Here is a 23,069-nt window from a genome sequence, read left to right as displayed (position 1 = left end):
AGATGCACAGGCACTATTTCTTATAAACTTTAACAGTGTAGGTGTGGTTCTAAATGAAAGGAAATAAACATCAATATTACTTACATAAACACAATTTAGTTAACTGAATAACTATCTCTAGTCACTTAAATAAACAGTGCTAAACATTTCCTGAAACGTAACTACAATGAGAATAACATATAAGTTACACATACAACAGATATAAAGGCTGTCACCAGGGACGTCGTTAGGCCTATTTTAGGGGGGCTGAAGCTACCCCAAAATGTTCCTAAGCCCCCCTGAATGATAATAAGAACAACAATAACAATTCGATTTATCAATAACCGTATCCTCATTCATATTTAGACGCAACAAATGATACAAAAAATAGCCGAAAAGTCGGAAGTTGGAGAGCTGGCAACTCTCCCGCATTCACCGTGAGACTCGCGCAATTGACACTTTTCACACGCTCTCGCGCCACACATCCATTTTCTCACGCACAGAAAAATCGCGAAGCAAAGAGGACACGGAGACCAACAGACTAGACAGAGCAGGTTACTTTATGATATAAAAGAATCTCAACTCTCAGATTCTGTCAATTTTATTAGGAAATTCAAACAATAAATACCGTTTTGGCGCTTGTAAATGTTACGTGACAGATCCCTAGCGCACGTGAACCGATCATCTCTAATAGTAAAAAAACACGAACACTGTTGAAAGATACAGTAGTAGGCTACAACTTACCGAAATGTATATTCCTCATAGGCCTACATAATATCGATCAATCAGTGTTTTTTATCAGCGTGAAGAGGTCAAGCTGGAGAACATGTTACATTTACCTCAGGAAAGCCATTTAATGAACATAATATAGGAAATAGCACATAGCCTAGCTGGCAAGAAAAAAAGTATTTTGCTAAATATGTGTTCTATATTACATAGGCCTATTTATTATATTTTTACTGATATCATTAAATAAAGTTGTTATTATAATAAAAAACATTATATTTAATTTGAGTTATTTTTAACTTTAAATAATACTACCATCTGATAGGGCTGTCTATGTTTACAACATTAGGTGAGTTGTTTTTTTCTTGAGAAAAATTAACGCCTATCTCGAGTACCTAATATTTATCCAAATGAGTCAATATTAAATCAAATCACAATAATTTAATTGAATTGAAATAATAAAAAAGTGTAGCTTATTACCAGAAATTGTACCATGCACCATAATATTAACATATCATTTTACACTTGAACCTTAAACCTGAAATGGGCACTTTTTGTGACAGCAACATTTTTGATCAAAATGTGGCTTAACTTCAGAATTTGAACTAAAATCAGTATTCTTATGATTGCTCTGAACATTTCTGACTAAGTTCAACAAACATTAAATTACTTATTCATAAACTTAAAAAAAAAAAATAATAAAAATTGAGACTAGGGTAACAGGGTTGAAGATGGTAACGGGGTTGAAGAGACAAATACAGTGACATATATACATGGTTGTTTTTTTACTCAAATTCACTGTAAGATTTTCTATAAACGCAAGTTACAAATACCCTGGGGGCTAAGCCCCCCCTGTCCTCCAAACCTAGTGACGTCCCTGGCTGTCACTGACTATAAACATTAACATAAATTACTAATATAAACTTATCTATATGATATAGTTTCAACTTACTTGTGGTCACTGACGCACACGAACACAATGTGAAGATTAGCTTAACTGAAACTGAAACTGAACTGACAGCCGTTCTCTACAAGCCAGGGCATGTCGCAACATGTCAGAAAAGGGGCGTGGTCTGAACGAACACTCGCTGTACATGCTCTGTCCATGTTCACATCACTTGAGCCTTTTGCACAACTCTATCTGAAGTGAGATATATGTTCAGTTTGAATGGCACTGCAAATACTATAGGGAATAAGGGTTCATCAACTTCACTTCACAGGAAGTGGAGAGGGAAATTTACCCACCTGTCATTGTGCATCACCACAGTAGCCTACTTGAAGTAATTATTTAATTAGACCCAGGTCTGTTCATGGGTGCAATGTGCACAAGAGGCAACAGTTACAATGCAAGAAGAGAAGTGAACTCAAAGTGAAGCTCAAAGCTTAATATTGATATCTTAACTTACAAAAGCTTAAGAAATAAAGTGGTCCATTAATTACGAAAAGCGAAAGCATCTTATTATACTAAACTTATAGGAAATGCAAAGGGAAACAATAATTCTCTCTGGAAATACTTAAATAACTTGACTAATAAAACAACTAAACACAAAGGAATTCGGGGACTTACTATAGATGGCAAAAATTTGAATGACGCTGCCGTAATGGCAAACGAATTTAACTCATATTTTGTGCAATCAGTAGAAGACTTGTGTAAAGATTTTTCAACAACTGAAAACTTAAATTGTTCAGCTCCTTCTGCCTCGGCAGATTGTTTCTACATCCAAACAGTTGATGAAACAAAAGTGACATCAATTATTGCAAAATTATCTAATTCTAAATCAAATGATATTTTTAATATTGATTGTTGCTTTCTTAAAAAATACAGCAGTGTCTTGAGAAGACCATTGACACATCTAGTTAATCTGTCAATAAGAACGTGTAAATTTCCTTCAGATTGGAAAAAGGCCGTCATCATACCAATATTCAAAGCAGGAAGTCTGGACAGTATGTGCAATTATCGGCCCATATCCATTTTGCCTGTTTTATCAAAAGTACTGGAGAAAGTAGTAGCTGCACAATTGATTGACCACTTGGAAACCAATCAGCTCCTCCACCCACAGCAGTTTGGTTTTAGACCGGGATATTCAACCGAAATTGCAAACTGCTGTTTGATTGAAAATCTAAAACAGTCCATGGACAGGAGTCAGGTGGTAGGAGCGGTATTTTTAGATCTAAAAAAGGCTTTCGAAACGGTCAGTCATAGCCTACTACTATCCAAGATGACATCCTTTAACTTTTCTGCTGAGACAGTTAGCTGGTTTACATCTTATCTTCAAGACAGACATCAGTGTGTTAAAGTTGGTCAGGATAAGTCACCATTCTTACGCATTCAAAGGGGCATACCACAGGGCTCTATACTGGGACCTTTGATGTTTAGTCTTTTTATAAATGATTTGCCACAAATCTGTCCAGATGTAAATTGCCAACTTTATGCGGATGATGCTGTTTTTTATGCACCTGTTAAGTCACCGGAACAGTCAGCGTAGGTTTTGACCACTTGTATGGCTGAGGTCAGTCAATGGCTCATTCAAAATCAGTTGGTGCTAAATTCAACTAAAACTGTAGCAATGTGTTTTTCTATTAAAAGACAAATTGTGGAACAAAATTTTCAGATTACTCTGCAAGACACAACTATAAAATTGGTAACAGATTTTAAATACCTTGGATTGATCTTTGACCCCCAATTAAAATTTGACAAACATCTTAAGAAAATCTCAAAAACTATACAAAGCAACCTAAACTGTTTCAAACTAATTAGACAGTACATTCCAAACCAGGCCGCCCTCCTGTACATGCATGCTATGATATTCTCTCATATATCATACTGCATGACAGCATGGGCACAGGCCACGCTCTCAGCAACTAAAAACATCAGGTCATTATACAATCAAACTATAAAGATTATGGACAAAAAGCCAATCCGCTACCATCATTGCAATATTCTCCAGAAGTATAAATTGTTAAGCTTTGAAAGCTTTAGCCATTTATGTTTTCTCAAACTAACTTTCAAATGTCTCAATAATATAGCACCTGAGCCACTCAGTTCATTTATGCAGAGACAAAGCATCAACAGAGTCACCAGAGGCTCTATCAATAACAACTGTATAGTTCCGTACCGTAAGACTTCATTTGGTCAGTCTGCTTTTTCATATAAAGGTGCAAAGTTGTGGAACTCATTACCAACTGAACATAAAACCATGACTGAGCTTAAAATGTTCACTTCTCGAGTTAAGTCTTGGATGAAATCGAAACAGGAATGTACCCATTTGTAAATAGCTAGTTTGTGTATGTAAGTGATTTATATGGTGTGTCTATAGATACGTTTTTATGATGAAATAGAAAATGTTGTAGTGTAAAGGCCCAACCAGGGACTGGAGTTGAAAATTAGCTCTAGCTATAAACTCTTTTTGCATAGCATCAGTTACTAACTTGTTTTGTACTATGTTTAATTGCAATGTCCCTTTCAAATAAAAAATAAAAAATAAAAAAAAAAACACTTTGGGACCCTTTGATCAGAATGCAGCAGTTAAAGTTTTGAACAATCTCTGATGATGCCTCACCTGTATGAGTCAATTGATTGTGTCTGTGATAAATTTCCTCATAAACTACCTCACTTGGAGCCCTGTGTAGTCCTGTGTACCAGTCAGAGAGAACTGAGAGTGTAGACAGACAAACCTGCTGTCAGTTCACAACACATGACTGATCACACACTGAATAAGACACAATATGACAGTCTCTGGATCTCTCCTACCTCTCCTCATCACTCTGTTCTGCTGAATCAGTATAAGCAGTGGCACTAAGAGCAGTAAGAGCAAAACTCCCAGTACAACCACAAGCACAGAGAGAGACACTGGAGGAGTTTGTGGAGGAGTGACTGATGTTGAGCGCACTGTCTGAGAAACTGGAGGAGAAGCTGATGTTGTTGTGGCAGTAGTAGTGGACACTGACAAATCTGTCAAATCTGTCAAAACAGACACAGACAGATTAAAAATCATGCAAATACACAGTTAGTAGCACTAAAATGATGTGAAAATGACTAATATTGCTCAGTGTTTTGCTCTGACCTGCACAGGTGAGTCCAGCGTGCTCTTTGTGGGAGCAGTCAGTGTGGTTCTTCAGGGAGAGAGGACAGTCCCACAGGTGAATCTCATTCCCTCTGCACTCGACTCTGTTCAGCCACACAACACCTTCACCAGCACCAAAGACTGAATTCCCATCAGCCCTCAGTGCTGCTCCACAACCCAGCTGCCTGCAGACCACCTGAGCATCGCTGATGTCCCACAGATCAGCACAGACTGAACCCCACACAGCGTTATGATACACCTCCAGCCTCCCAGAGCACCGGCCCAAACCTCCACTCAGTCTGAGAGGAATATGATCTAAATCACACACAGAAACATCACAGACCTAGCCTAGAAATCTAGACGCACCCTAGCGGCAGCAAAATGTATTTTGCAGCCAGGGTAGTCTAGCAACTCTCCATTGACTTTCGTGCTGGAAAAACCTAAATTGGGTCAGGCCAATCACATCATGTATAGAGTAGGCGGGGCGGACTTAACATAATGACGACAGAGTTGCGACGGTTCCCTGCTAACTGTTACTTGAAAACAAAGAAGAGTTGCTGCTGCTGGAGAACAGTCTTTCGAATCGGCTTTGGCCGCGACTCTGGAGGACTTGGAGTTAAGTTCTTCTTTGAGAAAAGAGCAAAGAACGGCATTTAAGTCATTCTTAAAAAAGGAAGATGTGTTCGTAGTTTTGCCGGCCAGATTCAAAAGTTGAATCTATCAACTAACGTTAGCGCCGCTGTTGGGAAAACACTCTGGTTGGTTGAAGCGCTGTCCTATTGCGTGCAGAGTGAATTTGAAAGACAGCCGTTTATCCCGCCCCTCGGATTGAGCCGTGTCTATGGTGAGTTGCCAGACCAAACATCTTGATGTAGGTCTGGCTTGCCAGGCTATCACTGACCAGCAATACATTTACAATGCATTTTATGACTATTTAAAGTTGTGACAAATTATGAATGTGGAATGTGGATTCAGTGTACAAGTGCTCAGATATTAATAATTCAAGATACTGTGAATAAATAAAATACATCCTTATAATTATCTTACTTGAACACTGTCTCTGGTGAGGAGATTCTGAGGTAGAACATGTCAGACGACTCCGAGGAGATTCACGAGTCTGCTCCTCTAAAATTAAAACGTTAAAATTTAACTCAATACTGAATAGAAAAATTATAAATATTAATAATAATTATACAGAAACAAACATGACGTTTTCCAACTATCTTAAATCAGTTAAATATCATCTTACCTGAGCAGGTGATCTTGGCCACTTCATTATCACAGTCATTCTGTCCCCAGGGTGAAGATGGACACTGCCATAGAGTGGAATCATGACGTCGACATTTTAAATAATCAAGCCAATTATGAGACTTCAGTCCCTCTGAATAATCGGGTTCACTGCCAGATCTTCCACAGTTCAGCTCTTGACAGATCAGACTCACTGTGTCTGTGTTCATCTTGTTGTAACACACATTACCCCAGGATCCATTGTAGAAAACCTCCACATTCCCTTCACAGCCCTCAGTTAACCTGATCTCTTTAAACTCTAGATGGAAAGGGATGAGAATCAACTTTAACTTTCATCCACCCCTAATACATTTCTACCACTGAATGGTACACATATATATATGGGTGATTGAAATATCTGGAAAAAAACATTTTTGATTTTAAATGTTACTGAATAACATATTTTCACATTAGTGTACCATTTACCTGAGCACACGACTCCTACATCCTCCTTGTGTTGACAGTCATGTTTCCCCCAGCCTGGAGAAGAGCAGTTCCACAGGGACGTCTCATTCCCCTCACACTCCACCTCATCCAGCCATATGGGTCCAGAACCAGGACCAAACCAGGCTGGTACCTGCTGGTTACTGAGGGCCACTCCACACTGCAGCTGTCTGCACACCACATGGGCATCTTTAATATCCCAGGAGTCATCACACACTGTCCCCCATGAGCCGCTGTGAAAAACCTCCAGCCTCCCTGCACAGTCTCCCCCAGAACCCACCAGCCTGATGGACCCGCGACCTGATATTCAGAGAGAGAAAAACACATTACTGATCACTAACAACTGAAGAATCTGCCCAGATGTTGTTGTTCTCACCAAGGCAGGTGATTGACAGCTGTTGTGTGGAGCTGCAGTTGAGAGTTTGTGGAGAGCTGCAGTTCCCCAGATGAGCTTCACTCCCAGAGCACTGGAAGCCCGTCACACACTCATGACTGTGTTCAGGACTGGATGAAGAGGAGCCGGAGAAGTTCAGCACAGAGCCACAGCCCAGCTGTCTGCAGACCACAGAGGATTCAGTGAGACTCCAGGAGTCCAGCAGAACTCTCCTCCAGACCTGATGGATGGAAACTTCCAGCTCCCCCTCACACTGTCTCTCTCCAGACAACCGCACCAGACCGTCATGAACAGCCAGAGAGGAATCTGGAAAAAAGGTCTCATGTTTTACTAAAATATTGCAAGTTTGTGAATATACTTTACATCAATAATACATATAGAAAAAAAAATCTGAAATAAATGACAAGTATATTTTCTTTCATTTTGAAATGACACTACACATGTTGTGAAATTACACATGTATGGTAATATGAAATATGAAATACTATATTTATTATTTTTTTAATCTTTCAGCAGCACACTATCAGTGAATCCTCCAGTAATATGGACTCACTAGAGCAAATGACTCCCACATCTTGTCTATGAGAACATTCAGCTCGACTCCATGAAGAGACGGAACATTCTGAGAGTTTTGTTTCATTCCCGTCACAATCAAACACATCAGCCCAGATTTCACCACTTCCCTCTCCAAACCAGTCTGATCCCACAACAGACACAGCAATCCCACAATTCAGCTGTCTACAGAGGACACTGGCAGCTCTCATATCCCAGCATGCATCACACACTGTGCCCCATTTACTGAAGTACTGACGCTCAACTCGACCAGAACAGACGTCAGGACCGTTGACCAGTCTGAGATCAGTGTAACCTGGACAAAGAACAGAGATCTTACTGAAATGGATCAAACCAAGAATAATTAAATAATTAGATTTAGTATTTAATAATTAGAATCCTCGATACAGTAGAGAGGCTGAACATTGATATTTTACCAGAACATATCAGTCCCACGTTGTGTTCATGGGTGCAGTTTATATTATGTGAGGTTGATGATTGACAGCGTTGAATGTGTGTTTCATTTCCTCTGCACTGAATCTCTTGTGTCCACATCTGAGCGTCTCCTTTTCCAAAAGCATCTTCTCCCAGCACCTGTACAGGAGCCCCACAGTCCAGCTCTTTTTACACACAACCTCTGCATCCTGCTGGTCAAAGGCAGCGTCACACACTGTGCTCCATCGTCCTCCAATATACATCTCCACTCTTCCAGAACACAGGTGACAACCAGAAACAAGACTAGGCCTTCCATAGTTTTTGGTTTCTGAATATATTTACACAACAGAGAAGACCATCCATCACAGTGATTATGATATGGACATAAAACAACAGTAAGTCCATTAATAATGGATTTTTTAATGGATAAAAGTAAGTAGTTTAGACCATAAAATATGCTAATCATCAATGAATTGTTTATGAATTGTTTATGAATAACTTACACCAAATTATTTTAAATTGCATGTATGATGTATATAGAAGTCTGAATAGTGATTTATTAACAGTGTGATGTATGGAGCCGCTCACCTGTGCATCTGACTCCAGCATCTTCACCATGATTACAGTTATGAACACCCCATCCTAATGATCTACAGTTCTTCAGTGTTGACTCTGATCCACTACAGGCCACATCATCCATCAAGATTTGTCCTGATCCTTGTCCAAAGCGAGAATTACGCACAGCCTCTAGAGCCTCTCCACATCCTATCTCTCTACACACCACTCCAGCATCAGTCATGCCCCAGTAATCATCACACACTGTTCCCCACTGACCATCATGATGAACCTCCACTCTACCAGCACAGGTGTTACTACCAACCAACCTAACAGTCTCGAAATCTGTATGTGAAAGAGAGAAATGAATTGAATAATACAAAGTCAAGAAACATGAGATGTAAAAAGTTGACAAATAGAAATATATAAATATTCTGAACTTGACAACTAAAGCTGGGCATGAGTGTATAACAAATTGGTTGCCTGTAAAAGCGCAAATCTGGTGGTCTAATGCCATCATAGATATATTGCTTTTTTAAACATGTAACATTTTATATCTTTACAGTCTATTTTGCACTTACCAGATGTGGTTATAGTGACTATAGAGGAGAGTAAAACGAGTGTCAGAAATCCCTCCATCTTCTTCTGCTCGTCACACTGTTTGTTTGACTCTGTTTCTCCTCTGCTCCCTCAAACACACTGAAGAAACTGGCTCCTGTCAGTCCCCTAAAGAGAGAGAGACTCTCACAGCTGCCAATGACACTCACTGTTACCTTATTAGACACAACAGAGGAAATCATCAAACACAATCACTGACAAATCACACAGCAGCATTTTTATTTTCTCCATATATATCAATAAAGTGTGAGCGCTGATGAGCGGGACTCCTCCTCCAGTGTGAAGAGACACTTCACTGAGGACAGACTCGTGTCAGTCATATGTCAGCGTGGAGAGAAAGTCACTCTAAACTTACAGGAGATTGATAGAGAAACACTGCAGGTTATATTCAGCATCAAAGCCTGTCACTGCACACACAACATTCAAGACTGATGACTGACTGCTCACTTACTGAAGCTTCATTTCACACACAAAATACTTGATCTTTGGTATAAATATATAAATCATATTAAACTGAACATTTTAAAGTTATTTTTGGAACAAATGTGTATAATATTAAATGGATTTTACTATATAGCCTTATGTTCTAACCAAGAGCACACATAAATTATTAAATAAACTGGAATGGTTGTGTACAACAACAGAAAAGTTTCAGACCACATTTGTAAATAAACATTGTTTTCTTTTTCACATATTCATTTGGCATTATATTCAACACATTTGTAGCTGTAATGTGTTTAATATTGCAATGCATAATTCCTCCAGCAGACGGCAGCAAAACACTTATTATAAAGAGAAACCAGTGTGAGAAACCAGAAAAAAAGTGTGTGTTCCATGTTAGAGCTTCTCATAGCCTACATTTTTATTGGCAGAAAATGTAAATTACTTTGTTTACAGCTACTTTGTTTATAGCTTCAATTTTAATTTATTAGATAGAGTGAAGTCGGCGAAATTGGGACACTTTTTGGTAAACTGTGTATTAAATACAAATAAATATATCTATTATTGTTTTAAACAAATGCTCAAGGGCTCTTGTATCTCCATCTATGATTGTTTGAAGGAATATGGGTGTTTTTTTAAGATATACAAAGACTCAAAAATGAAAAGAACCCATTTTTATTTTATAGCCGTCTTCAGGTAAATTTGGGACACACAATTTAATCTAGTTTGTGACTGGATAATACAATTGTTTGCAACAGGATATTGCACAAATTCTTTTTTAATAGAAATTATTCAAAATGTAAAACAATAACTTTATTAAAACATACACTCGGATTGTGTTGATGATGTTTCATGCACAGCTCTGGGCTCCTTTTTAAAACATTATGGAACAAGTAATAACCTTTGACCTTTCAGTAAAAAAGCTTTGTTTTTGTTTTTCAAAAAACAATTTCATTCCATTAGCTTTGGCATATTCAAAAGCTTTTTGGTTTTTTTTCACATCTCTGCAAAAGACGCTTTAACACGTTTTCTAGTTCCTTCTCAGATGATCTGAGAAAAAAGGTTATCGTTCATTGGTGTGGACGCAAATATAGTTATCATTATAGTTATCTAGTTATCATGCTTGGTGTGAACGGGCCTTTACCCTTTACTCAGTGTTGACCCTTTCATTATTTCTTCACTCCACTGATAGGCTTTACCTCTCTTGTTTGACTGACATGTTTTTTTTTCCTTTTTGTGACATTTTCTGTAAAACAACATAAATTTGCACATTAAGCAATGTATTATCTTTTATTTTATAGGTTGTCCCATTTCTCATTTTATCTAACACTTTAAGGTAAATTGGGACAGTAATAAAAAAGACCACCCACCATTATCGCAAATTATTTTTTAAAGAGCACTACACCAAAAAGCTTATTTGTCCCATTTTAGCTGATGTCCCGCTTTTGCTGACTTCACCCTAGTTCAATTCATATCACATTAATTTTACTCTTTGTCTGCCTTTATGAAATAGGCTATTGTACTAATACACAGTAGGCTACACAGAATGACAATGATGTAAATATAAGCTACTGTAGCAGTGAGAGTGATAAGCTTATTGTATTTTCAGCAGGTTCTCTTATCATAATAAGAACCTAATAAGAAGAATCGTTTCTAAAGGTTAGTGTTTATTAATGAAACTGTCAAATGAAGCCATAAAAGAAAGGGGCAAATTATAAAACGTCTTGTTATTTTAAATGGGAAAAATAAAATAATACTTTTTAACAGTTAATATCTCCCCCTAGACCAACAGAACACCAAATTATAAGTGTACTGGTCAGTGATTTTATTGTAAATACATTGATGCTGTTCATGTTTGAAGGGTTCAATATCAGGTGTTCTTGCTTTATTATTGAGAGGTGCTCGATCTCTACTTCCAGTCTCTCTGAGTTTAGTCAATACTCCTGTTGGCAAATTATGTTTTGCTTCACCCAATAAAAATAATAATAGATCAGTCCGAACACTATTCCATCAGGACATTGTTCTTTAACCACCAGTGACCGCTGGAACTATGCTATAGGGCCTATATCTGTTGAAATAAATGTGTGGATGCTTAAATCTCTTTCCTTTTTACCAATCACGAAAATGTTTTGGCAAGATGTTTCAGGATTTATTTGGAATGAAATTTATAATGAATGTCTGTTGTATTGGAAGGATGTGGTATAGGCTTTGTTGATTATGATCAATCTAAAAAAAAAAGCCAATTATATGTAATTAATCTGATCTTGTTACTCGCTAAATTCCACATTCATAAATCTAAATGCTAAACCTCTCTTTCTTGTTTTTATGAAAGAACTTTAAAAAATACCTCTTTTCAATTATACATTGTCTGAGAACAAAAAAGTCTTAAAACATTATCTGTTTGCAATTATTTTCTTTTTTTCAGTGTCATGTAATTCTCATTATTTGTAATCCCCCCCCCCCCAGTTGTTGTTTTTTGTATTCTGTTGTTATTTATTACTTTGTTTTGAGAATCAATACAAAAATGCTGTTCGTGTTTCTTTATTTGCATGTCTTGAAGTAATATAGGTATAATAATAAATAATAATAAAATTATAATAAATAAAATAATTCAGTATTATCATGTTACTTTCATGTTAAGGTCTGGATTAGTTTACTCTTTTTAATATGATTAGATAAGAAGAAAAGAAAAGATGGAATATATTTATATGTTTACCTTGTCTTAGTGAATGTACTGTATTTAATATCATGTAAACATATTCAGCACACTGTCAATTCTTTGGCAAATGATTGATGCATGTCTTATTATGTCTGTATGAATTTTTGAAAGATGAAAATTTTAAATTATGAAATTAATTATGAAATTTTGAAATTTTTAAAAGTTGTTGAAAAGAAAAACCAAGAATGGACAGTCCAACATCAACCTGCAGATGAGCTAATGCAAAATATTCTATCAACCACAAAATAAGACTAAAAAAACATACAATTATTTACCGCATTTTAAATTTAAAATGGACCATCACACAATAAACTGCAGTTGAGATCGGTGTTTAAATGTGTGTTATTTATTTATTGATGACCAAAATTATTCGTACAATTATCTTTGCATACCTTTTTGTTGTTATCACTAAAATGTATTAAATAAAATTGCATTGGGAATTGTTATGATCTAAATTGGTTTTAAATTTTGTCATTGGATAGTGCTGTCAACTGCCTAAAATACTGTAACTAAAAATTATTTACCTACATTTTCTTTTGTCCACTATCCTGCAAATGTTCTTTAAAAAAACGAATTCATTAAGTTCATACAAATTAATTCATTGATTAAAAAACATATCTTTTGAGTATCCGTTGATATCAATAGAACAATAACAGGAAAATACTGAATCAAATTTTGCGGCATGTAGCATTTCATACAAAAATATTTGAAATAGCATAAAAACATAAGGCACTGATGCATTAGAAACAACATAAGAATCTCCCAGGAGCTCCAGGAACTGTAATATGATTTGATGAAGAGGCAGTGGGTGTGGTCATTGAGTCATATGGCTCCTCCCTCTTTATTTGACTCCTCCCCCACATCATCATAGTCTGTTTTTAAAAATAAACGCAAACTCATATTTTCATTGTTATAAATGCACCAAGATGTAGTTTAAATGAGAAACATGACAAATAAAAGCAGATATAGGTTATAGAAATGTTACAATAACCTACCCAACAGGTTCCTCTCATCTTCATTGCTGTTCTTCACATCATCATACTCCTCCTGATCTCCCTCTGATTCACATGTGAAATAAAAACCTCACATTGTAGTTTGTAAATCAGCTTGTGTCATTAATGATGTCATTGATCTCTTTCACCTCTTGACTGTCTGAGATTATTAGATTTACTCCTGATAAAGTCATGATGATTCATTAATGGTAGAAATGTTCAATATTAGTGGGTGAAGGTGATCATGAAATGCAGTTCTGTGTGACTCACCCGTTACATCTCGAAAGATCTGTCCATTAATGATGACATCATCATAATGCTCTGGTGTGTCCACTACACATGAACATATAGACAGAACAAACATTGCATTATATCTTACAATGTAATGGGATTAAAACATAATATCATAAATCACTATAAAAGGATTACGGAAAATACACCAATAACAATAAAAAGTAAACACCATTTTTGATAGAGTTCTGTCCACTTGTCATTACATCATCATAGCTCTCAGGTGTGTATTCTGTAAATTTAACATGAGACAATATATAATGTACAGATTTTAATATTATTTTAAATATTTCTTCCTATTATAGAATAACCGAATGACACCTGTCTCACGATCTGGTTTCAGTCCATCAGTGATGACATCATCATAGTATCCCGGTGTGATTTCCTTCATCATCTCTTCTGCATCAAAACATGTATAATTTGGGCATTTTTTAATATTGTGGGAAACAAAACAAATGTAAAATATACTGTTGCAGGTTTTGGGTAATGAATGTTAGCTGTGTCCCAATTCAGAGGCTGTGTCCTCCGGCCGTCACATTTGAAGGCTGTATACCTCATCAAGGATGTCTTATTTAAGAGAAGTAACCATAATAAAAATTGACTGTTATTCCTCATGAGGTGTAAAATACTGAAATTTCTTTCTTACTTTGCAATCTAACGGTTATTTTTCATAAATGAGACCGCCTCAGTGACGTATGCAGTCTTCAGATGCGACCTCCGGAGGACACAGCCTCTGATTGGGACACAGCGGGATCACTGACCTTTCAGGACACTGCCATTGGTGACATCATCATAATATGCAGTCTTGAACTCTTTTTCTAATAAGATAAAAGTTTTAGTATTGTGAACAGTTGAATTAGTGTTAAAATGTGAAAATATATTTTTTTACATTAGTAAATCAAATTATTGATTTGGATCTACTTCAGCTCTCTAACCTGAGAGAAACTCATCAGCATCTTCATACCCAGAATGCAGTTCTTCAGAGACGAGACTTCCTGTTAAAGGACAGCAGAACAGTCAGAAACATGTTCATAATTACAAACAGACTGAATCCTCATTTCTCCTTTGGATCATGAAGCATTGTGTTACTTACAACACAACACAAAAATTAATTACATTTTAAAAGCATTAGAGGCAGAAATACCATGTTTTTTTTATTTTAGGCCTATTAGAAAAACACACATGTATCCTCACATGAACCCATTCCTCACTGCCTTCCAGAAATACACACAGGAAGAGACAAACACACACAAACACAAATACACACACACACACACACACCTGCACCTAGACTTAGAAAAATATGAACCCCTCCTTATCACCCTCAAAATACACACAGAAAGACACTCACACACACACACACACACACACACACACACACATAAACATGCACCTGCAGCTCTGTGGTTTTCTGTGAAGAATTCTCTGGTTTAAAGCCGGAGGTTTAACAGGACTAATAATAGATGAACATCAAGTGTCTCTTGATCTCTCTTATTAATCATATTAAATAAGATTCACGGCTCATGTCTCACCTCTCTGAGTGAAGTGATTGTGTCTGTGATGAATCTCCTCATAAACGGCCTCAGTCGTCGTCCTGTGTCTCCTCTTAGAGAGAGCTGTGAGTGTAGACAGACAAACCTGCTGTCAGTTCACAACACATGACTGATCACACACTGAATAACACACAATATGACAGTCTCTGGATCTCTCCTACCTCTCCTCATCACTCTGTTCTGCTGAATCAGTATAAGCAGTGGCACTAAGAGCAGTAAGAGCAAAACTCCCAGTACAACCACAGGCACAGAGAGAGACACTGGAGGAGTTTGTGGAGGAGTGACTGATGTTGAGCGCACTGTCTGAGAAACTGGAGGAGAAGCTGATGTTGAAGAAACATAACTACTGAGACCATCTTACATTATTTAAACATAATCTCACCTGAGCAGGTGATTTTGGCCACTTCATCTCTATTACAGTCGTTCTGTCCCCAGGGTGAAGATGGACACTGCCACAGATTTGAATCATGAGGTCGACATTTCACTTTATCCAGCCAGTTACGAGCTGATTCCAGTCTTGGTGTAGAATCAGACACAACACCAGATCTTCCACAGTTCAGCTCTTGACAGATCAGACTCACTGTGTCTCTGTCCATCTGGTTCCAGCACACATTACCCCAGGATCCATTGTAGAAAACCTCCACATTCCCTTCACAGCCCTCAGTTAACCTGATCTCTTTAAACTCTAGATGGAAAGGGATGTGCATTAAAAATATAGGAGTTTAAGTTGTGCTAAACCTAAAATATCACCATAATAACTGGTTAATACAAGGCTAATGCACACTGCTAGCACTGTTAGCATCTGCAAAAGATACTTAATTTTATTTTTATAATATATTATGAATCTTATATACTACTTGATTCTGCTTGGTCAATTAAAAAATATTTAAAAAGTAGCGGCATCCATGGCAGCGCTGTCTATCAGACCATCGATACAGTAAGATGGTCTTTGTTGTAAAATATGATCCATCCGCTCCTGATTTTCCTGGTGTTTATTTAGCAAAAATTACCACCTGTACATTTTCCCTTTAAACATTTGAAATTATATTTTTAAAAATCAATGACATTATTTCACTGTTTACCTGAGCACACGACTCCTACATCCTCCTTGTGTTGACAGTCATGTTTCCCCCAGCCTGGAGAAGAGCAGTTCCACAGGGACGTCTCATTCCCCTCACACTCCACCTCATCCAGCCATATGGGTCCAGAACCAGGACCAAACCAGGCTGGTACCTGCTGGTTACTGAGGGCCACTCCACACTGCAGCTGTCTGCACACCACATGGGCATCTTTAATATCCCAGGAGTCATCACACACTGTCCCCCATGAGCCGCTGTGAAAAACCTCCAGCCTCCCTGCACAGTCTCCCCCAGAACCCACCAGCCTGATGGACCCGCGACCTGATATTCAGAGAGAGAAAAACACATTATTGATCACTAACAACTGAAGAATCTGCCCAGATGTTGTTGTTCTCACCAAGGCAGGTGATTGACAGCTGTTGTGTGGAGCTGCAGTTGAGAGTTTGTGGAGAGCTGCAGTTCCCCAGATGAGCTTCACTCCCAGAGCACTGGAAGCCCGTCACACATGCATGACTGTGTTCAGGACTGGATGAAGAGGAGCCGGAGAAGTTCAGCACAGAGCCACAGCCCAGCTGTCTGCAGACCACAGAGGATTCAGTGAGACTCCAGGAGTCCAGCAGAACTCTCCTCCAGACCTGATGGATGGAAACTTCCAGCTCCCCCTCACACTGTCTCTCTCCAGACAACCGCACCAGACCGTCATGAACAGCCAGAGAGGAATCTGGAAAGAAGGCCTCATGTTTTACTAAAATATTGCAAGTTTGTGAATATACTTTACATCAATAATACATATATATAAAAAATCTGAAATAAATGACAAGTATATTTTCTTTCAGTTTGAAATGACACTACATGTTGTGAAATTACACATGTATGGTAATATGAAATATGAAATATGAAATACTATTTTTTTTTTTTATCTTTCAGCAGCACACTATCAGTGAATCCTCCAGTAATATGGACTCACCAGAGCAGACGACTCCAACATCTCGTCTATGAGAACATTCAGCTCGACTCCATGAAGAGACGGAACATTCTGAGAGTTTTGTTTCATTCCCGTCACAATCAAACACATCAGCCCAGATTTCACCACTTCCCTCTCCAAACCAGTCTGATCCCACAACAGACACAGCAATCCCACAATTCAGCTGTCTACAGAGGACACTGGCAGCTCTCATATCCCAGCATGCATCACACACTGTGCCCCATTTACTGAAGTACTGACGTTCAACTCGACCAGAACAGACGTCAGGACCATTGACCAGTCTGAGATCAGTGTAACCTGGACAAAGAACAGAGATCTTACTGAAACTGATCAAACCAAGAATAAACCAATCAAATAATTAAGTTTTAGTTAACAATTTGATTTCTCTATTGAAAGGCTGAACATTGACATTTTACCAGAACATATCAGTCCCACGTCGTTGTCATGGGTGCAGTTTATATTATGTGAAGTTGATGATGGACAGCGTCGAATGTGTGTTTCATTTCCTCTGCACTGAATCTCTTTTGATCCAATCTGACCCTTTCCTTTTCCAAAAGCATCTTCTCCCAGCACCTGTACAGGAGCCCCACAGTCCAGCTCTCTACACACAACCTCTGCATCCTGCTGGTCAAAGGCAGCGTCACACACTGAACCCCAGCCGCCTACAAGAAGCATCTCCACTCTCCCAGAACACAGGTGAGACCCGTCCACAAGTCTTGACATTCCGTAGTTTGTTTCTGAATATATTTACACAAAAGAGAAGACCATCTGTCACAATGATTATGATATGGACATTTTTATTAGTTTGGTCCTATTATTAGTAATAGATTTTACAAATAGATAAAATTGAGTTGTTAAGACAATAAAATATATAATACTCATTAGCTGTGTATGATTTGCTCTGACAACGAATTACATTAAAATATTTTAAATTGCTTATAAGATGTTTATCAATGAAAGTGTGATCAGTGATGCATTAACAGTGTGATGTATGGAGCCGCTCACCTGAGCATCTGACTCCAGCATCTTCACCATGATTACAGTTATGAACACCCCATCCTAATGATCCACAGTTCTTCAGTGTTGACTCTGATCCACTACAGCCCACATTATCCATCCAGATTCGTCCTGATCCTTCTCCAAAGCGAGCATTACCCACAGCCTCTAGAGCCTCTCCACATCCTATCTCTCTACACACCACTGCAGCATCAGTCTTATCCCAGTCATCATCACACACTGTTCCCCACTGACCTCCATGATGAACCTCCACTCTACCAGCACAGCGATTGTTACCACCAACTAACCTCACAGTCTCAAAATCTGTACATGAAAGAGAGAAAGGGATTGAATCATGCAAAGTCAAGATAAGATGTAAAAAGTTAGTAAATAGAAATATATATAAATATTTCAAACTGGACAACTAAAGCTGGGCATGAGTGTATAACAAATCGGTTGCCTGTAAGAACTCAAATCATTTATAAAATGAAATTGATTATTAATGATGTAGTGTCAAGATCTTAGTTTAGATATTACAAAGGCTTCTATTCAGTTTCTAGTGGTATAATGCCATTACAGACAAACTACTTATTTAAAAATGTAAAATTTTACATCTTAACTAACTTAACTTACCAGATGTGGTTATAGTGACTATAGAGGAGAGTAAAACGAGTGTCAGAAATCCCTCCATCTTCTTCTGCTCGTCACACTGTTTGTTTGACTCTGTTTCTCCTCTGCTCCCTCAAACACACTGAAGAAACTGGCTCCTGTCAGTCCCCTAAAGAGAGAGAGACTCTCACAGCTGCCAATGACACTCACTGTTACCTTATTAGACACAACAGAGGAAATCATCAAACACAATCACTGACAAATCACACAGCAGCATTTTTATTTTCTCCATATATATCAATAAAGTGTGAGCGCTGATGAGCGGGACTCCTCCTCCAGTGTGAAGAGACACTTCACTGAGGACAGACTCGTGTCAGTCATATGTCAGCGTGGAGAGAAAGTCACACTAAACTTAAAGGAGATTGATAGAGAAACACTGCAGGTTATATTCAGCATCAAAGCCTGTCACTGCACACACAACATACAAGACTGACTGACTGCTCACTTACTGAAGCTTCATTTCACACACAAAAATACTTGATCTTTGTTAGAAATATATAAATCATATTAAACTGAACATTTTAAAGTCATTTTTGGAACAAATGTGTATAATATCAAGTGTATTTTACTATACTGTTATTATGTTCTAACCAAGAGCACAATTAACAGTATGTTAATAAATTATTAAATTAACTGGAATGGTTGTGTACAACAAACAGAAAAGTTTCAGACCACATTTGTATGTAAACATTGTTTTATTTTCCACATATTCATTTGGCATTATATTCAACACATTTGTAGCTGTAATGTGTTTAATATTGCGATGCATAATTCCTCCAGCAGATGGCAGCAAAACACTTATTATAAAGAGAAGCAGAAAGAGTCGGTCTATGTTAGAGCTTCTCATAGCCTGCATTTTTATTGGCAGAAAATGTAAATTACTTTGTTTATAGCTACAATTTTAATTTATTAGATAGAGTGAAGTCAGCAAAATTTGGACACTTTTTTGGTAAACTGTGTATTAAATACAAATAAATCTATTCTACCTACACTGTTATTGTTTTTAAAAAAATGCTCATGGTCTCTTGTATCTCCAGCTATGGTTGTTTGAAGGAATATGGGTTTTTTTTTTTTAAATATACAAAGACTCAAAAATGAGAAGAACCCATTTTTATTCTATAGCCGTCTTCAGATAATTTGGGACACACAATTGAATCAAGTTTGTGATTGGATAATACAATAGCTTGCAACAGGATATTGTACAAATTCTTTTTTAATAGAAAATTTTCAAAATGTAAAACAATAACTTTATTAAAACATACAACTCTATAACGGATTGCGTTGATGATGTTTCATGCACAGCTCTGGGCTCCTTTTAAAACATTTTGGAACCAGTAATAACCTTTGACCTTTCAGTAAAAAAGCTTTGTTTTTGTTTTCAGAAAACAATTTCATTCCATTAGCTTTGGCATATTCAAAAGCTTTTTTTAGACACGTTTTCTAGTTCCTTCTCACAGTCTGAGGAAAAAAGGTTATCGTTCATTGGTGTGGATGCAAATACAGTATAGTTATCATTATAGTTATCTATATAGGCCTAGTTATCGTGCTTGGTGTGAACGGGCCTTTACCCTATACTCAGTGTTGACCCTTTCATTATTATTTCTTCACTCCACTGATAGGCTTTACCTACGGAGCCCCTAAAGGGACGTGGTGGTGGAAAAAATTTTAGGTTGGGAGAATATTTTTTTTTTTTTCAAATCTTTTGCATTCCCTCGCAAAACTTTTGCGTTCCCCCGAGAAACTTTGCGTTCCCACGCAAAGTTTTGCGTTCCCTCGCAAAGATATTTGCGTTCCTACGCAAAGTTTTGCGTTCCCTCGCAAAGATATTTGCGTTCCCACGTAAAACCTGTTTTGAGCTCGGACAGACACTTCCTGTTTAATGTCCCGCTGGTAATGTTTCAGAGCTCCGTACGTTAATGGAGCGTTTCATAGTGTTTGAACTTGGACTCAAATATAAAGATGCGGTGGTGCTTAACTCGAGTTCAGTGAAGCTGGCAATATTCACATAGGCTATTCGAACTTCCCTATTCTTGAGCTAAAGTTTGTTAAAGCACAAACGACACCTATTTACAATCACAGTAACCTAGACAACGAGCTACAACCCAATTCTCATCAAAACGAGCTTTATAATATTAATTTGTCTCTAACCAGACGAATGAGAGACAAGTCCAAATAAGGGGCCGTCTGTAAAGTGCAAATTCCACAACCCTTCTGCACATTTTATACTATTGAACATATTCAATAGCTTCACTGTGATCACACTGACTGTACTGTCACCAAATTCAGTTCACACATCACTGCTCTCCTGCTGGTTATACTACATAATTTGATTTTTTTTAAAAAGCATACTTTTTTTTATAATTATTTATTATGAAATAAAATCAATAACTTCACCCTTTTTAGAAAATATATTATAAATAACTTCACTGTTATACAGTGATGCCATCAAATTCAGTAAGCAAATATAATGCAAACGCTGCGTACAGTACCAATATAATTTGTGTAAAGAATAGGCCTATTTATTTTTTATGTGCAATTACTTCCCAAACTAAGTGTTGTAGGCCTATAACCAACAGTGCGGTGATGTGTGAACTAAATTTGGTGTGTTACAGTGAAGTTATGTATAAAATGTGCAAAAGCAGTGTAGTATGACCAGTGGGTCACCATTGATATGTAAACTGAATTGGGTGGCACTACAGTTTGTAACATTGAAGTCAATGACTATTTTTGACTATGAGTTGAGGTGTAGTCGTTTTTGGGTTATATTGCACTTTGCAGACGGTCCCTTTGAGCTTGTCTCTCAGCCGCCTGCTCATAGAGATCCATTTAGCCTATATTATAAAAGCTTGTTTTGATGAGAATTGGGTTGTACTCGTTGTCTAGGTTACTGTGTGGTTGTAAATAGGTGTCGTTTGTGCTTTAACAACGTTTAGCTCAAGAATAGGGACGTTCGAATAGCCTATGTGAATATTGCCAGCTTCACTGAACTCCTTGAGTTAAACACTGACCGCATCTTTATATCTGAGTCCAAGTTCAAACACTATGAAACGCTCCATTAACGTACGGAGCTATGAAACACTACCAGCGGGACATTAAACAGGAAGTGTCTGTCCGAGCTCAAAACAGGTTTTGCGTGGGAACGCAAATATCTTTGCGAGGGAACGCAAAAGTTTTGCGTGGGAACGCAAAGTTTCTCGGGGGAACGCAAAAGTTTTGCGAGGGAACGCAAAAGATTTGAAAAAAAAAATAATTCTCCCATCCTAAAAAAATTTTCACCACCACGTCCCTTTAGGGGCTCCGTATTTACCTCTCTTGTTTGACTCACATGTTTTTTTCCTTTTTGTGACATTTTCTGTAAAACAAAACAACTTTTCACATTAAGCAATGAATTATCTTTTATTTTATAGGATGTCCCACTTCCCATTTTATCTAACACTTTAAGGTAAATTGGGACAGACCACCCACCATTATTGCAAATTATTTTTTAAAGAGCATGTAACCCAGGTCACTAGAGAGATTCTGTTGACGTAAGGAGAGAGAAAAAAAAAAGACTAACACTTGTGAATATATAAAACAGTTATTTTATTCATATCTGTGGGGAAAGAAAAAAAAATAGAAAGTTTAAGATTCTAAGAGAAAATAAGAAAATGCATAAAATAAAATAATAAAACTCATTTAGGAAAGTTATCCAATTTAGCAAGACAAAGATTGGTTCAATTCAATGAGTGGGAGTTAGCCCCGCCTTAATAGGTGGACTCAGGGCAAGGGTGATGCAACACTTTTTGCGAGACACTGAAGCGGCTAGTTCAAGTTAGAAAAGCTGCTGGTGCGATCCTAAAGAAAGAAACGAGAATTAGAACGAACAAACCAAGAGTTAAATCAGAGAAACAATAGAGAGACTTTTAGATTAAAGTGCGGATTGAGTTTCATCGGTCAAACGTTACGAGTGAATGTGTTATTAACTGCTACGAAGAGAGTACATATCCAAAGTTGGGAGTTTTGCCCTTCATAGCCGAGAATTGAGTTCTCTTGGTGAGTGTTGTAATTAAATAATTCTTTTTGTGTGTAAAATGCTTGATAAATGGTATTAAATTACTAAATTCTGATGTTATATGCAGTTGTATGTAAAAGAGTTGACCCTTTTTGTTTATAATGGGAAGAGTATTGCATGTATGTGTTGAATAATTAATGTTTCAGAGTTAAAAGTCACCTCGAGTGGTTAATAGAGGTTATTTTAACGAATTTCGTCGTGTATTTGAGCTATGAGTTAATGCGCGATCATGACGCACA

General features: G+C 37.4%; 1 protein-coding gene across 1 annotated transcript; it reads right to left on the bottom strand.

Annotated features, from left to right (window-relative positions):
- Positions 1–3,517: 3,517 nt before the first annotated feature.
- LOC311082207 (scavenger receptor cysteine-rich type 1 protein M130-like) lies at positions 3,518–21,605 on the bottom strand (the record flags this gene model as incomplete). The annotated part of the gene is made up of 24 exons (XM_084112942.1): positions 3,518–3,567; positions 4,266–4,358; positions 4,457–4,666; positions 4,770–5,084; positions 5,817–5,894; positions 6,019–6,315; positions 6,483–6,800; positions 6,877–7,200; positions 7,448–7,762; positions 8,470–8,781; positions 13,210–13,272; positions 13,477–13,539; positions 13,828–13,896; positions 14,259–14,315; positions 14,433–14,492; positions 15,030–15,113; positions 15,212–15,373; positions 15,433–15,735; positions 16,133–16,450; positions 16,527–16,850; positions 17,097–17,240; positions 17,355–17,411; positions 18,120–18,434; positions 21,551–21,605. The coding sequence occupies 24 exons, from the start codon at positions 21,603–21,605 to the stop codon at positions 3,518–3,520; spliced, it is 4,386 nt and encodes a 1,461-aa protein (XP_083969068.1).
- Between the last annotated feature and the right edge of the window lie 1,464 nt (positions 21,606–23,069).

This window comes from Abramis brama (assembly GCF_963993115.1).
Source record: "Abramis brama genome assembly, chromosome: 4".
NCBI classification, from domain to species: domain Eukaryota; kingdom Metazoa; phylum Chordata; class Actinopteri; order Cypriniformes; family Leuciscidae; genus Abramis; species Abramis brama.
This window is presented reverse-complemented; position numbering and strand designations above follow the sequence as displayed.